This window comes from Saimiri boliviensis, chromosome X, assembly GCF_048565385.1.
Source record: "Saimiri boliviensis isolate mSaiBol1 chromosome X, mSaiBol1.pri, whole genome shotgun sequence".
Classification (NCBI taxonomy): Eukaryota; Metazoa; Chordata; class Mammalia; order Primates; family Cebidae; genus Saimiri; species Saimiri boliviensis.
In genome coordinates, this window is record NC_133470.1 from 64,121,767 (window position 1) to 64,139,704 (window position 17,938).

General features: G+C 36.5%; 1 protein-coding gene across 4 annotated transcripts in view; it reads right to left on the reverse strand.

The window, feature by feature from the left end:
• Positions 1 to 17,938, reverse strand: part of ABCB7 (ATP binding cassette subfamily B member 7) — a 129,239-nt gene that overhangs the window by 65,229 nt on the left and 46,072 nt on the right. Inside the window, exons 1-3 of one of the 4 annotated variants that reach the window (XM_074391824.1) lie at positions 13,998 to 14,034; positions 6,675 to 6,752; positions 4,819 to 4,905 (exon numbers count right to left, since the gene is read on the reverse strand). In XM_074391824.1, coding sequence (XP_074247925.1) covers positions 4,819 to 4,905; positions 6,675 to 6,728 — 141 coding nt within the window. In that variant the 5' untranslated portion in view covers positions 6,729 to 6,752; positions 13,998 to 14,034. Of the gene's footprint in view, positions 1 to 4,818; positions 4,906 to 6,674; positions 6,756 to 13,997; positions 14,035 to 17,938 lie in introns of those variants that run through there. The other 3 variants (XM_010347367.3, XM_003936860.3, XM_010347368.3) reach the window with 3 other exon arrangements.

The following is a 17,938-nucleotide window of genomic DNA, read 5'->3' on the forward strand; positions in this document are numbered from 1 at the left end:
AGAAAAGAAAATTTCAGGCCAATATCCATGATGAACATAGATGCAAAAATCTTCAATAAAATACTGGCAAACCAATTGCAACAGCATATCAAAAAGCTCATCCACCATGATCAAGTAGGATTCATCTCGGGGATGCAAGGCTGGTTCAACATACACAAGTCCATAAACGTAATTCACCACATAAACAGAACCAAAGACAAAAACCACATGATTATCTCGATTGATGCAGAGAGGGCTTTTGACAAAATTCAACAACCCTTTATGCTAAAAACCCTCAATAAACTAGGTATTGACGGAACGTATCTCAAAACAATAAAAGCTATTTACAACAAACCAACAGCCAATATCATACTGAATGGGCAAAAACTGGAAGCATTCCCTTTGAAATCTGGCACTAGACAAGGATGCCCTCTCTCACCACTCCTATTCAATATAGTACTAGAAGTTCTAGCCAGAGCAATCAGGCAAGAAAAAGAAATAAAGGGTATCCAAATTGGAAAGGAGGAAATCAAATTGTCTCTATTTGCAGATGAGATGATTGTATATCTGGAAGACCCCATCATCTCAGCCCAAAATCTCCTGAAACTGATAAACAACTTCAGCAAAGTCTCAGGATACAAAATCAACGTGCAAAAATCACAAGCACTCCTATACACCAGTAATAGACTTCAAGACAGCCAAATCAAGAACGAACTGCCATTCACAATTGCTACAAAGAGAATAAAATACCTAGGGATACAACTAACAAGGAACGTAAAGGACCTCTTCAAGGAGAACTACAAGCCACTGCTTAACGAAATAAGAGAGGATACAAAGAGATGGAGAAACATTCCATGTTCATGGTTAGGAAGAATCAACATCGTGAAAATGGCCATACTGCCCAAAGTAATTTACAGATTCAACGCTATTCCCATCAAGCTACCAATGACCTTCTTCACAGAACTGGAAAAAAACACCTTAAACTTCATATGGAACCAAAAGAGAGCCCACATAGCCAAGTCAATTCTAAGCAAAAAGAACAAAGCAGGAGGCATCACACTACCGGACTTCAAACTGTACTACAAGGCTACAGTAATCAAAACAGCATGGTACTGGTACCAAAACAGAGATATAGACCAATGGAACAGAACAGAGGCCTCAGAGGAAATACAACATACCCACAATCATCTGATCTTTGACAAACCTGACAAAAACAAACAATGGGGAAAGGACTCCCTGTTTAATAAATGGTGTTGGGAAAACCGGCTAGCCATGTGCAGAAAGCAGAAACAGGACCCCTTCCTGACACCTTACACCAAAATTAACTCCAGATGGATTAAAGACTTAAACATCAGACCTAACACCATAAAAACCCTAGAAGAAAATCTAGGCAAAACCATTCAGGACATAGGTGTAGGCAAGGACCAAAACGCCAAAAGCAATGGCAACAAAAGCCAAAATAGACAAATGGGACCTAATCAAACTCCACAGCTTCTGCACGGCAAAAGAAACAGTCAGTAGATTGAATTGGCAACCAACAGAATGGGAAAAAATTTTTGCAGTCTACCCATCTGACAAAGGGCTGATATCCAGAATTTACAAAGTACTAAAGCAGATCTACAAGAAAAAAACAAGCCCATTCAAAAATTGGTGAAGGATATGAACAGATACTTTACAAAAGAAGACATACAGGAGGCCAACAAACATATGAAAAAATGCTCATCATCACTGGTCATCAGAGAAATGCAAATCAAAACCACATTGAGATACCATCTCACACCAGTTAGAATGGCGATCATTAAAAAATCGGGAAACAACAGATGCTGCAGAGGATGTGGAGAAATAGGAACACTTTTACACTGTTGGTGGGAATGTAAATTAATTCAACCATTGTGGAAGACAGTGTGGCGATTCCTCAAGGACCTAAAAATAGAAATCCCATTTGACACAGCAATCCCATTACTGGGTATATATCGAAAGGATTATAAATCATTCTACTACAAGGACACGTGCACACGAATGTTCTTTGCAGCACTGTTTACAATAGCAAAGACCTGGAACCAACCCAAATGCCCAACGATGATAGACTGGATAGGGAAAATATGGTACATATACACCATGGAATATTACGCAGCCATCAAAAACGATGAGTTCACGTCCTTTGTAGGGACATGGATGAACCTGGAAACCATCATTCTCAGCAAACTGACACAAGAGCAGAAAATCAAGCACCGTATAGTCTCACTCATAGGCGGGTGTTGAACAATGAGAACACATGGACACAGAGAGGGAAGCACTACACACTGGGTCCGTTGGGGGGAAATGGGGGAGGGATGGGGGGGTGGGGAGGTGGGAAGATATAGCATGGGGAGAAATGACAGATACAGGTGAGGGGACGGAAGGCAGCAAACCACACTGCCATGTGTGTACCTATGCAACAATCTTGCATGTTCTTCACATGTACCCCAAAACCTAAAATGCAATAAAAAAAAAAAAAGAAAAAAAGAAAAATCTAAGAGTCTTTTCATTAAGCTCTTCATTATTTGTGTCCTTTTTAAGAGGCCATGGCTAACTAAATTTACTAGCAGATGCCTCTTCAAACCAGCATACGAATAAAAATTTAAATGCAAGAATAAAGCTCCAAAATCCTTTAAACATCTGGGGATTCTATTATAAAAGTATTCCTTAATTCATCTACTTTAAAACCAGGAGTTTTCAAATAGTGAAATTTGCCACCTTTTTTCATGAACTCTTTATGATACATAAATAAAATATATAATGGATGATTTAAATAACTTCTGAGCAGCATTATTAATACTGATTCTTAGTTGTTAAGAACAGACACACAGGTAAATGAGTAAGAAGTGAAGCAAAGCTGGGTTTGATGGTGTACACTTATAGTCCCAGATACTCTGGGAGGCTTACATGGGAGGGTCGTTTAAGCCCAGGAGTTTGAGAGCAGCTTAGGCAACATAGCGAGATCTCTTCTCTATAAAGAACAAACAGAAAGTAAAGCACTACAGATTTCCGTTGGTTATAAGGTAAAATCTGTTGTCACAGTGATAAAACTTGTACAGGGTCATTTAGATGTTCTGCCATGTAACCTGTTAAGTTTCTACACAGCAGAAATTTCGTCCTGTTCATTATCATATTGTCAATACTTAACACAGAGTTTAGCACAAAGAAGGTATTCAATATATACTTTATAAATAAATTGATTATGGTAGAGGACAGGCCTTACAATCTCACATTATAACAACAGCAGCTAAAATTTATTGAGTACTTACTATGTGTCAAGCACTACTTAACAGCTTTAACATGGCATGAGGAGTTAACTCATTTAAATCCCCTTCAAAATTATCATCTCCATTTTACAGATGAAGAAACTGAAGGGCAGAGAGATTAAGTAACTTGCACAAGGTCATTCTACTAGCAAGTGATGGAGCCACAATCAAATCCAGGCAGTCTGGCTCCAGAGCTCAAGCCTTTAACTACAACTCCATACTATTTCTTTTCTGGCATGGTCTCCAAGCTATATGTTTCTATGATTCTAATTAGCTAAAACTGCTAAACTAATACAAAGATGGCAAGGAAAAAAGAACAAAGGACTAAAGACTAAACAAATTATTACAATGAGTTTTGCTTTATTTTACTGGAGCAGAGAGAAATTGTCTTGAAGTTTATATCGCTTGAACCTAAAAGAAGTAGCTGCTTCTCCTGCATTAAGTCAACATATTTTTGGTTGTGTTTAGAACATTATTAGCAACTATCCTTAAGAGGCCTTGGTGACAGATCATCCTGGAAACTGGCAAATATCATACCAAAGACTAATGCACAGATAAACAAGTCTCACTATTTGGGTTAATCTTTAAAAGTTTTATTTTATCATACTTTGTTGTTTTAAAAATCAGCTGTGATGGAAAATAATGTTCAAAATAGGACAGAAACATGAATGTAACGTGTTTTGAGTTCCTTGAAAGAAGAGCTGTACTGGGAATCAAAGAAGAATAGAAAAAAGCACTGAAAACTCCTGCCAATCACTTTTTATCAATAAAATAACTAACATTTACTTCTCTCTCTACAATTTAAAGAGAAATTTTACATAAAATTTGTTCACTTGACCACCAACACCAAAAATATCATTTCTACTTAGAGATAACATGTATATACTGATTAGGTAAAGCCAGAGGAAGAAAATAAAGGCAAGCTCAGAGAAAAAGGGCCAGATGTAATACTGTATAACAGTATTCCAATGACATTTTTGACTTACTGATCAAAAATATAGAATGCAAGTCTTTTTATTTCAACAGCCCTACTGCTTAGCATGTCTACATAATGATGATGATAATAATGACAAAGAATATGGATAACTAGGTGGATCAGGTGGACAGAGGATTTGCCAGGAAGGTAGGGGATATTCTAGGATTTCTCTAAGTGTATAGAAGGGGAAACAATAACCTTGAAGAACACACATACACACACACACACACACACACACACACACACAAATTGTTTTTTAGGTGCTAAATATAATTTGCTTACTTATTATAAAGCTAGATTACATAACAAATAACCTCAACTAACGCTATTTTAAAGAACTATAACATTTAGGTGGATAGATAACTTTTCTTTTTTAGTCAAACATTAATTTCTGTTTTAAGTCTGAGAAAATATCATCTATAAAACTATGGTCAATTCACATATTTATTTTTTTCATTAGAGAACATGCAGTTAGATGAGTCAAGCAAAATATTCTAGAATATTATAATCCAAAACACATATATCTTCCATGCAAGCACAATCATCAAGAATTTCCAGTTATTTGTTACTGACTCTTACCCCTTCTTTTGGGTCTGTGTGGAGTCCTCCTCCTGCATGACCATGCCAACATGTCCTCTTTTCTATCAGTGGCCACACCTGGAGAACCTAATTGAAGATGATACCAAGAAGTCTATTAGCTATTACAGAATTTCAGATATTTCAAAACCTGGCTTAAACAGTCTAATCTAATGAATGCTTCCAAAACAAATTCAAAGGTATAGTACTTAGTCTGGCATAGTAAAGCAAAACACCTCCAGAATTAACTTATAGCTAAATTTACATAAGAAATTTTAAGATACAACAAACTCACAGAAGTCACTTTCTCTAAATAGCTTTTGAAACTCATGTTTAAAGGATTTAACTTGTTTTACACTTCCACTTGACTTATACTGGCTTTCCCAATGTCATTCACTCCTAGAGTGCTGATAATCTTTTATTCCATTATTGGCAAGCAGGTGTAATATACAGCTATTATATCTCACTTGCTTTCCTTGTGTATACATTTCTGTTTTATAGTTAATACAGCTGATTTTAAACAACTGATTATTTTGCTTATTGTACTGGTTCACATACACATTTAGAAACAAGGTATTTTTTAATATTTCATAGTGTGTCTTATGCCTATCTTGTAGTCATTTACATAGGTTATTTTGCCTTTCTTATTACGTGATAAATTTCTTAAGATCAGAGACAATGTCTTTTAACTTTGTATCTCCAATGGAACATACCACAGTATCTTAAACATGGGTAAAGTAAGTTTCAATACCTATTGGATTAGATGATTTTTCAGTAGCCATAATAATCAATAATTAATGAACAAGGGCACAGTTCTTTACAAACACAAATGTGTATCACTATCATATATAGCATAACAATATCAGCTCTAGGCCAAGCTATGAAAATGGAATTACAAAAAGCAAAAGGTGACTTCTTGTTCTCACCAGTTGAGGCAGAAAATGTAATTGCCATAAACAAGTTATTGATTTTTGGATCAATAATCTTAAAGTACTTTGTAAAAGGAAAATATCAAAAGGTAATTCTTAGTCTGACAATATCTCTTTGTGCCATTTTTTTCCTCTGAAAGACCGAGCAACAAGTTTTATCAAGGGGCCTCGTGACTACCACATGAAATAGGGAGGGCTTTAATAAAAGATTAAAATAGAAATAAACTTACTGGTATCATAGACAATGAGAAGACTAACCACATTGTCCCCTTAACACTTTAATAATGGAAAATATAATTAATTTCTACAGCCTCTACATAAATTAGAACAATGCCTTGTTATTTTATTATTTAAAAAACAAAACAAAACAAAAAGAACAAAGTACCCAGAATTTAGACTGTCTTCTAATTTTCTAGTCTTTTCCATCATGGAGATTTATGGTCTTATTTTAAAGCACTGGGAATTTTAAAAGATGTCTTTCACTTATATAAGCAATGAAAAATAACCTCATCAACATGTAAATCCAGCATTACCTACCTCATGGGCTCTAATAAGCTTAGAATCCCTTGGTATTTCTGCTATCTCAACATCGATAACATCAAAAAACATAAAACATTTCATATATCAGATATAAATTAGCAGAATAAATTTAAGTGTCAACAAGTTGCTATTACATTTATAAAAGCTTTTTGAAAATGTTACTCTAGTTGGCACTGATCTCAAGAGATTCAGATAGATTTTTCCAGGGATAGAAAACATCAATACTTCTCTCTGCATTTCCTGAAGCAGAAACATATCTTTTTATTCATCTTGCCAGCATTTAGAAAAACATGAAAAGGGAGATGTAAAGTATGTAGTATAAACTGGGAAATGCTCCAAGGGCTTACAGGTTTTTCCCAGCTATATGTAGATGTGTTTGCTCAATCTTACCTTTGCAGCATCTAAGAACTGTCTTGAATTTCCTTTTCCCACTCTCTGCCACATGATACTTTTTAATGACTCTGGGCTCTGCTGACAGGAAAAAAAAAAGTAGGGGGAAGTTTCAGTGGACACTTAATATTCAAAGATTTCTTTGGTTCATAAACATACATAAAATTAAAACCACAGCCAATATTGGAGAGATAATTATGCTTTCAAGGCATGTCTAAAAAGACAAAAAATAGGCTGGGCACGGTGGCTCATGCCCAATCCCAGCACTTTGGGAGGCTGAGGTGGGCGGACCATGAGGTCAGAAGATTGGGATCATCCTGGCCAACATGGTGAAACCCTGTCTCTACTAAAAATACAAAAATTAGTTGGGCATGGTGGCACACACCTGTAGTCCCAGCTACTCTGGAGGCTGAGGCAAGATAATTGCTTGAACCCAGGAGGCGGAGGTTGTGGTGAGCCAAGATTGCACCACTGCACTCCAGCCTGGCAATAGAGTGAGACTCTGTCTCAAAAACAAAAACAAAAAAAAAAAAAAAAAAAGAAAGAAAGAAAGAAAAAAAGACAATAGAAGTTGTGGTCCAGGTATGAAGTAAATTGTATTACTCATTATAAATGTCAAATTTTCTTTTCATCTTCCTTGTTTCTGGTTTCTGTCTGCCTCTTTTTTTTTTTTTGGTCTTTGCTTCCTAAATCCCCTAAAGTCTTCAACTCAATTTCTTTCTTTCTCTTTTTTTCAAAATAATTTATTTTACTTTGGGTGCATATTATATCTGGCATTACTCCCCATGTTATCCCTCCCCACCATCTCCTCCCTCCCCACCCCCTATTTTCTCTCCCCTAGCCCCTCCAAACTGTCCCCTGTGTGTGATGCTTCTCTCCCTGAGTCCACGTGTTCTCATTGTTCAACACCCACCTATGAGTGAGAACATATGGTGCTTGGCTCTCTGTTCTTAGGTCAGTTGGCTGAGAATGATGGTTTCCAGATTCATCCAAGTCCCTACAAAGGACACGAACTCAACGTTTTTTATGGCCGCGTAGTATTCTATGGTGTATATGTACCACATTTTCTTTGTCCAATCTATCATTGATGGGAATTTGGGTTGGTTCCAAGTCTTTGCTATTGTACACAGGGCTGCAATGAACATACGTGTGCATGTGTCTTTATAGTAGAACGATTTATAGTTCTTTGGGTATATACCCAACAGTGGGATTGTTGGGTCAAATGGAATTTCTATTTCTAGATCCTTGAGAAATCACCACACTGTCTTCCACAATGGTTGAACTAATTTACACTCCCACCAACTGTGTAAGAGTGTTCCTATTTCTCCACATCCTCTCCAGCATCTGTTGTCTCCCAATTTTTTAATGATCACCATTCTAACTGGAGATATCTCAGTGTGGTTTTAATTTGCATTTCTCTAATGACCAGTGATGATTAGCATTTTTTCATATGTTTGTTAGCCTAATATATGTCCTATTTTGAAAAGTGTCTGTTCATATCCTTCACCCACTTTTGAATGGGTTTGTTTTTTTCTTGTATATCTGTTTTAGTTCTTTGTAGATTCTGGATATTAGCCCTTTGTCAGATGGGTAGATTGCAAAAATTTTTTCCCATTCTGTTGGTTGCTGATTCACTCTAATGATGGTTTCTTTTGTTGTACAGAATCTCTGAAGTTTAATTAGATATCATTTGTCTAACCTGGCTTTTATTGTCATCTGAAACTGTATTAAACAATACAAAAGGAGGGAATCCTCCCTAACTCATTTTATGAGACCAACATCATCCTGATACCAAAACCAGGCAGAGACTCAACTAAAAAAGAAAACTTCAGGCCAATATCCATGATGAACATCGACGCAAAAATCTTCAATAAGATACTGGCAAACAGATTTCATCGGCACATCAAGAAGTTTATCCATCACAACCAAGTAGGCTTCATCCTGGGGATGCAAGGCTGGTTCAACATATGCAAGTCCATAAATGTAATCCATCACATAAACGGAACCAAAGACAAAAACCACATGATTATCTCAATTGATGCAGAGGCCGTCGATAAAATTCAACAGTCCTTCATGCTAAAACAACTCTCAGTAAACTAGGTATTGATGGAACATATCATAAAATGATAAAAGCTATATACAGGTAGTGCTCGACTTACGACCACAGTCGGAACAGCGGAACGGTCGTAACACGATTTGGTCATAAGTTGAGTAGGCTATATGTACAGTTGAAATGGTGCATGCGGAGATGGTAGTGCTGCCAGAAGCTGGTCCGCTATGTCGTACGCCCAGCTGGGCAAGTTTGCGCTGCCAGATGCGGAGCAGTTGTGGCTAGTGATTGTGGTCATAAAGTCAAATGGTCATAAGTTTCATAGGTCATAAGTCGATCAATACCTGTATGACAAACCTACAGCCAATATCATACTGAACGGGCAAAAGTTGGAAGAATTCCCTTTGAAATTAGGCACTAGACAAGGATGCCCTCTCTCACCATTCCTATTCAACATAGTACTGGAAGTTCTAGCCAGAGCAATCAGGCAGGAAAAAGAAATAAAGGGTATTCAACTAGGAAAGAAGGAAGTCAAACTGTCTCTATTTGCAGATGACATGATTGTATATCTAGAAGACCCCATCGTCTCAGCCCAAAATCTTCTCAAACTGATAAGCAACTTCAGCAAAGTCTCAGGATACAAAATCAACGTGCAAAAATCACAAGCATTCCTATTTGCCAATAACAGACAGAGAGCCAAATCAAGAGCGAAAACCCATTCACAATTGCTACAAATAGAATAAAATACCTAGGAATACAACTAACAAAGGATGTAAAGGACCTCTTCAAGGAGAACTACAAACCACTGCTCAACGAAATAAGAGAGGACACAAACGGAGACATATTCCATGCTCATGGTTAGGAAGAATCAATATCGTGAAAATGGCCATACTGCCCAAAGTTATCTATAGATTCAGTGCTATCCCCATCAAGCTACCATTGATCTTCTTCACAGAACTGGAAAAAAACACTTTAAACTTCATATGGAATCACAAGAGACCCCACATAGCCAAGACAATCCTAAGCAAAAAGAACAAAGCCGGAGACCTCACACTGCCAGACTTCAAAGTATACTACAAGACTACAGTAATCGAAACAGCATGGTACTGGCACCAAAACAGAGACACAGACCAATGGAACAGAACAGAGACCCCAGAAGAAACACCACACATCTACAACCACCTGATCTTTGACAAACCCAGCAAAAATAAGCAATGGGGAAAGGACTTCATGTTTAATAAATGATGTTGGGAAAACAGGCTAGCAATGTGCAGAAAGCAGAAACTGGACCCCTTCCTGTCACCTTACACTGAAATTAACTCCAGATGGATCAAAGATTTAAACATAAAACCTAACACCATAAAAACACTAGAAGAAAACGTAGGCAAAACTATCCAGGACACAGGCATAGGCAAGGACTTCATGACTAAAACACCAAAAGCAATGGCAATGTCTTTACTAAATGGCTTTTATACTCTTTTCAAATACTCCTCTTTTATTCTAACTTTTATTGCATTTTCTTTTATGCTCTACATCTTGTTTCTGTTCCTTCTTTAGTCTTAATCTGAATGCTAAATTTATATACTGGTCACAAGATCAGTTTTGACAAACAACTCTATGTAACCAGATGATGGACTCTGTAAGCCAAATGTAAAATTCTAAGTCCCCCAACCAATTGATTCCACCCCTGCTCCACTTAGCCAAGGGAACACCAAAGCAACCTGGAAATCTATCTCAGGCCATGATGCTGGTTGGGGGCGGAGGGAGGGGGAAAATTGGACATGCCCCAATATAACCTCTTCCCTTGGGAGTTTAGAAACAACTGACCAGCATTAACATTAAAACAGCCATCTTAAGACTGACAAAGAAGAATCTGTGGCAATAAGATGCCAAATTCCAACTTGACTGCTACAGTAACACATGACACTTAACAGGTCCTGAAGGAAATCAAAGTATTTTATCCCAAAATATATTTCTTTGACATATTCTAAAATGGCCCTGCAAATCTGTCTCTTGTGGGTGAAATTTGCATTCTATAGAGAATCTCTTTCCTTTATTAAGTCTTTTCTGGGAAGTCTGACACCTTTTAAGGCCTGATAAGAGACATTCACCATCTTTTATCTCTGAAGTTTGCCACCAGGAAGCTTCATCTACATGACAAGAACCTTGGATTCCACAACCATTTCTTTATGCTGAATTCAATTCTTCAGGCAGGGCTTAACTCTTTCAATCTATGACCTGGAAGTCCCATCCCACCCCCCACCCCATTGTATAAACACAATCTGTAACCAAACCAACTTGGACAGGTGTTATCAGGACCTCCTAAGGCTGTGTCATGTGCCATGGTCCTTAACCTTAGCAAAATAAATCTGTAACTTGAGACCTGTCTCAGATACTCTTTAGTTTACAACTCCAATCAAAGTTTCCTTGAAGCCATTTTCTCCTTGGTAACATTTCAAAAGTGAAGCTGAAAGAAGGCAGAATAAAGAATCTCTCCATGTGTAATACCACACATATATCTGCAAAATGGACACACACCTTTTTGAAATCTACGATTAATTTAGTGAGGAAAAATTTGCTTCTCGAGTAAAGTCTCTCCCAAAACATCAGAGGCATTTGAAGCAGAGCAACTCCATCTTGAGTAGTGGCTTGGTAATATAAGGCTGAGACGTGCTGGGCTCCATTCCCAGACGGTTAAGGCATACTAAGTCACAGGATTAGCTCGGACGTCAGCACAAAATACAGGTCATAAAGACCTCACTGATAAAACAGGTTGCAGAAAAGATGGCGGCTAAAACCCACTAAAATCAAGATGGCAACAAGAGTGATCTCTGGTTATCCTCATTACTACACTACCATCAGCACCATGACAGTTTACAAATGCCATGGCAACATGAGGAAGTTACCCTATATGGACTAAAATGGGGAGGCACAAATAATCCACCTTGATTATGTGCTTCCTTAGCACATAATCAAGAAACAATCATAAAAATCTGCTTTGCCTACAGAATAGCCAATCTTTTATTCCTTTAGTTTCTTAATAAACTTGCTTTCACTTTACACTAAAGACTTGCTCTGAATTTTTTCTTGAATGATATCCAAGAACCCTCTCTTGGGCTCTGGATTGAGACCCCTTTCCAATACCATCTTTGTGGCAACCCAAGAAGAGACAATATTGAGGAAATCCCCGACCCAAAGGCTAACTTTGGGTAAGTGGTGAGGTCCAGTAGTATCTTTCTGGATACCACAGAAGGGACTATACTAAAGAGATCCGTGACCCAAAGGAAAATCAGCCTGAAGAAATGGAAGATGGATCTTCATCCTTCTTCAACTCTTAGGATTAAGGGTGCTCTTATAAAATGGAGGGGAAAAAAAGTCAGAGGCGTTTGAACCAGAGCAACTCTATCTTGAGTAGGAGCTTGGTAAAATAAGGCTGAGACCTGCTGGGCTACATTAAGCATTCTAAGTCACAGGATGAGCTAGGAGGTTGGCACCAAATATAGGTCATAAAGACCTAGCTGATAAAATAGGTTGCAACAAAGAAGCCAGCTAAAATCTACTAAAACCAAGTTAGCAACAAAGGTAACCTCTGGTCATCCTCACTGCTATATACCTACCAGTGCCATGACAGTTTACAAACGCCATGGCAACATCAGGAAGTTACCCTATATGGTCTAAAATGGGGAGGCATGAATAATCCACCCCTGGTTTAGCATATAATCAAGAAATAACCATAAAAATGGGTGAGCAGCAGCTCATGCTGGTGCTCTGCCTATGAAATAGCCATTCTTTTATTCCTTTACTTACTTTTTTTTTTTTTTTTTTGAAATGGAGTCTCACTCTGTCGCCAGGCTGGAGAGCAGTGGCGGGATCTTGGCTCACTGCAACCTGCGTCTCCCCAGTTCAACAGATTCTCCTGCCTCAGTCTCCTGAGTGGCTCAGACTATAGGCACATATCACCATGCCCAGCTAATTTTTGTATTTTTAGTAGAGACGGGGTTTCACCACGTTGGCCAGGATGGTCTCGATCTCTTGAACTCATGATCCATCCACCTTGGCCTCCCAAAGTGCTGGGATTACATGTGTGAGCCACTGCGCCTGGCCTCCTTTACTTTATTAATAAACTTGCTTTCACTTTACTCTAAGGACTTGCCCCAAATTCTTTCTTGTGTGAGATCCAAGAACCCTTTCTTGAGGTCTGGATCAGGACCCCTTTCCAGTAAGAAAAGGGCAAGTAACACTTAAGCTTTCCCTATGCCATAAGTGTGTTGTACAGCTGGAATAATGTGTCAACATAAAAAACGATCAATGTTGTACACTGCAAAATACCAAAAACTATATCAACCCAAAACCAATCTCTATACACACAAAAAAAGTAACCAAATCATAAAAAAAAAATCACCTCAATTGTTTTTTAAAATGTAATAAACAGTAGTTTTCTGCTTACATATATTTATAAATGTAAAATACATTTCTATATGCCTTATATGTTAACTACGACCATTTCAAAAATACCAATGGCTATTTGCATATTGTTTTGCTGAACCCAAGCTTTCATACCACACTATGGATTCTCAAATCTCTTCACCACAGTAACCAAGTCTTGCACTGGTAATGATGCCCTTCTGGTACTTAACTCCACTGTTGTCCTCATTGCCCTTCTCCATATTCGGAAGTTCTACCAGCTTTACTCCCCCATTTTCATGTTTTTCACTAGCTCCTCATTCAAGTAACTGCACATCAAAGCAAGATCTTGCCTATGTTTGCACATGCAAATACAATTTAACCTCCTTTGCCTTTCACAACTTGCCTAGTTACCTCAAGTAAATGACTATCTATTTTCTTTCTTCTCTCTCAAAACCATGCCTATATATGGCTGCTAGGTGAAAGATTAATATTGGTAGTACCCTTAAATTAACAGCAAAATCATATATTCTGAAGTCATACTGTGCAAACTAAGTAACTTCCATCAAATTTAAGCCCTTAAAATTACCCATGAAACTCCTTCAGAATTTTCAGCTACCTCTTTATCCATCTCTAATCAAACCATTTTTTCCCTTAAGCATAAGTATTCAAGGTAAATATTTATTTAAATTTATCTTTATTTTTTCCCAAGGGTCCAGCAATGTCCTAGATCAAGGTAAACAATTTTTTTAATGTGCACATTCAAAGTGAACTTCTGGTACTAAAAAAGTATTGTTAAAATTATTAAATATTTCAGGTATATAAGCTCAGAAAACAATATAATAAACACATATGTACTCACTACCCACCTAAGATGTAACAGATAAAAAGAAAGTCTTCCACATATTCCTGTACAATGTCATCTCCTTCCTGTAACCCAGAGATACACAGCACTGATTATTTAAAACATCTTTCACTGCAAAGGTAAAAATATCTGTCACATAATGGGATCACACCTTTTGGGGGCTAGTCCTGAAACCCTACTGGGATTTATAATATCCTTCCTATGGAAAAATGTTCAGAGTTTTAAATAACAGAATTACAACCATTTCTGAAACATAATTTATTTGTAAATTAGAGACTCTACTTTTAAAACCTCAAGGGAAGGATTTGTAGCAAAATATATTCCATTTATACACTGAGGAAGGCAACATGAAAAAACTAAATTAATTGATTTGAAAATTAGAGGGTTGGATTACATGCCCTCTAAGGTCCATTCCAACTCTGAAATTCCATGATTTTTATGGAATGAAATGAAAAGGCTGCTGTTATTAATTGAATTTTTTAAAACTTAAGCTAAGTTTTAGCTAAGTAGATTATTTCTTCAATAAATCTAACATCTGAATTTATTTATAACATCATTCATCCAAAGACATACACAACAATAAACCATATATTACAGAAGATAACAGACATAACTAATATGCACAGATACCAAAATAATTCAGTATACCGAAAAATGACAATCTGCCAGTCCATTTTAGGTGGCAGGTAAGTTAAAATGTTTACACTGTAGGGTCATGTTTATTTCACCATTAAAAAAAAAAAAAAAAACTTCTGGAAGAATCAAAAAGTTAAGGAATCTGTGACCTCCAAGCATAATAATGTATGCTCTCATTTAGAGCATCACTATTCACCCACTAAACATTAAACATATTAATCCTGAATGGACAGTTGCATGGACAACTCCCTTCCCCCTGGTAACTACTGTGCTACTCTGTTTCTAGGTATTCAAGTTTCCTAGATTCCACAACAGTGAGATAATGTGGTATTTGTCATTCTATGTCTGGCTCATTTCGCTTAGTATAATATCCTTCAGATTCATCCACATTGTCACAAATGGCAGGAATTCCTTCTTTCTTAAGGCCAAATAATATTCCATCATATATATATATATATATATATATATATATATATATATTCATCCATCCACAGACAATCCAGTTGTTTGCATATCTTGGCTATTGTGAGTAATGCTGCAATGAATATGGGCATGCAGATATCTCTGATATGCTGATTTCATTTCCCTTGTGCCTATAAATAGAAAAGGAATTGCTGGATCATGTAGTATTTCTATTTTTAATATTTTAAAGAATCTCTACAATTTTCCATAATGGTTCTCTCAATCTAGATTCACACAAACAGTGTACAAGGGTTTCCTTTCACCACGTGCTCACCAACACTTGTTATCTCTTATCTTTTTGGCAACAGCCATCCTAACAGGTATGAGGTGATACTTCACTGTGATTTTGATTTGCATTTCTCTGGTGATTAGTGATGTTGACCACCTTTTCATATCCACTGACAATTTGTATGTCTTCTTTGAAAAGCGTCAAGTCCTTTGCCCACTTTAAAATTGGTGTGTATAAATATATAAATATTATAAATTTATAAATATTTTCTCCCTGTGTTGCTTTACAGTTTTATTGACTGTTTCTTTTGCTGCACAGAAGCTTTTTAGTTTGATTTAGACTTGTTTATTTTTGCTTTCACTGACTGAGCTTTTGGTGTCATATCCAAAAAATCATTGCTGGGGTAATGTCAAGGAGCCTTTCCCTGTTTTCTTCTAGGAGTTCTAAGATTTCAAGGCTTATGTGTAAGTCTTTTATACATGTTGAGGGTTTTGTTTTTAATGAATAAGATAATGGTCCAATTTCATTCTTTTGCATTTGGATATTCTGTTTTTCCAACATGATTCATTGTAAAGACTATCCTTTCCATATTTTGTACTCTTGGCTCCCTTGTGGAAGATTAGTTGACTACATATGCATGGTTTTATCTCTGGGCTCTATATTCTGTACCATTGGTCTATCTGTCCATTTTTATGCCAGTACCACACTGTTTTGATTAATATAGTTTTGTAGCTTGAAATTAGGAACTGTGATGCCTCCAACTTTGTTCCTCTCTCTCAAGATTGCTTGGCTATTCAGGGTTTATTTTTCCATGTTAATATTATAACTTTTTTCTATTTCTGTGAAAAATGCTACTGAATTTTTTATAGGGATTCTGTTGGGTAGTATAGAAATTTTTATAATATTAATTCTTCTAACCCATGAACACAGGGTATCTTTCCATTTATTTGTGTCTTCTTCAATTTCTTTCATCAGTGTTTCATAGTTTTGAGTGTACAGATTTTTCACCTCCTTGGTTAAATTTATTCCTAAGTATTTTATTCTTTTTGATGCTATGGTAAGTGGGATTGTTTCTTGAGTTCCTTTTTCCAGACAGTAAATATTTTAGGGTTTGCAGGCATATAGTTTCTGTCACAACTACTCAACTCATTGCAGAATGAAAGCACCCATACATTATACTAAGTGAACGAGTGTGACTGTGCTCAAATAAAACTTTATTTATGAAAAATGAAATTTGAATTTCACAAAACTGTCATCTATCACAAAATATTTTTCTTGTTTTTCCAACCATTAAAAAATGTTTTCAAATATGCTTAGCACAGGACCCTTGCAAAAATAGATGGCATGTTGGATTTGGCCCAAAACCCATAGATTGCTGACCCCTGTTTTAAATCATTTCTAAAATCCCTCAATCTGCAAGGATTTTGAGAATGACAAAGCAAAACAAAAGAAAGTACACCTACCAAAAAATCTCCACCAGCACCATCACAAAAAAAGCAACACACAAACAAAAAATATGCATGGGATTCTCCTCTTCCTCAAATAGTTTTTCCTATATCTACCAAATTTTCACATTTCTGGGTGCGTAACACCAACAGCAAGGCCTATTTAGAAGACAGAAAAAAAGGTCTTGATAAAAGTTTTCTACGTTTTTTTAAGCAACTCCTATGAAGTAAGTTTTCTTGTTCCCATTCACATAGTTCATTTATCATAGCATTTTTGTCATCATGAAACTTGCATACTGCTTCTTAAGTTTTAGCTAAGTGATACGACATTCCAAGCTGCTTGCTAATAACAGTAACAAAGAATTACAAAGCATTTGCCAAAATCAGGGCAATTAAAACCAATGGCTGAATATTAAAAGTTAAGAAAAAACTCAGAACCAACTCCTTTTAAAACATGAAAGTTGGGGACAAATGTATAAATAGAAATTGCTTTATCATATTAGGAATGAATATACCAAGAACACATTTTAGACACATTTAATAGTGAATAATTTCACTGAGGAGGCTTATTAGAACCCAAGGACTTTAGAAAATCAGTATGAATCTTCTAGTACTTCTAAGATTCCTAATCCTATTGTGTTTGTGGACAGAATAGAGAAGTTATCAGACATTCCACACAACAGCTGGAGTGCTGAGATAACGTAATAAAAGAAGTTGAGAAAGTAGAATTGGAATATTTTCTGCTACTTTACAGTTTCAACTTTCAGTAATTTAATACCAAAATTGCTTGCTCTTACATTTACTAATGTGGACTTGGAAGAGAACCCTCAAGCACATTTTTAACTTTCGGTTCCATAGCGTCAGATTGCCACTGATGATTAATTTACTTGGAAAATTATTCTAAGCTCATATAAGATAGCATTTTCATTTACTTGGATCATTCTATATTGTTCACTATGCAGGTCATATCCCAGACCCATTGGTTTTCTTTATAAGCATTCCAGCAAAGTCTGTTACAGGCCATCCATTAGTAGGTTATATCAGACATAATCTGCTTATAACAGAAGGTGTAGGCTAAGAGAACATTGATATAAATACAAACCCAACTCTGGCTGACAAATGATACCTAATAAGTTCCTTCTTAAAGCTAGATAGAAAAGGTACTTTAAAAGT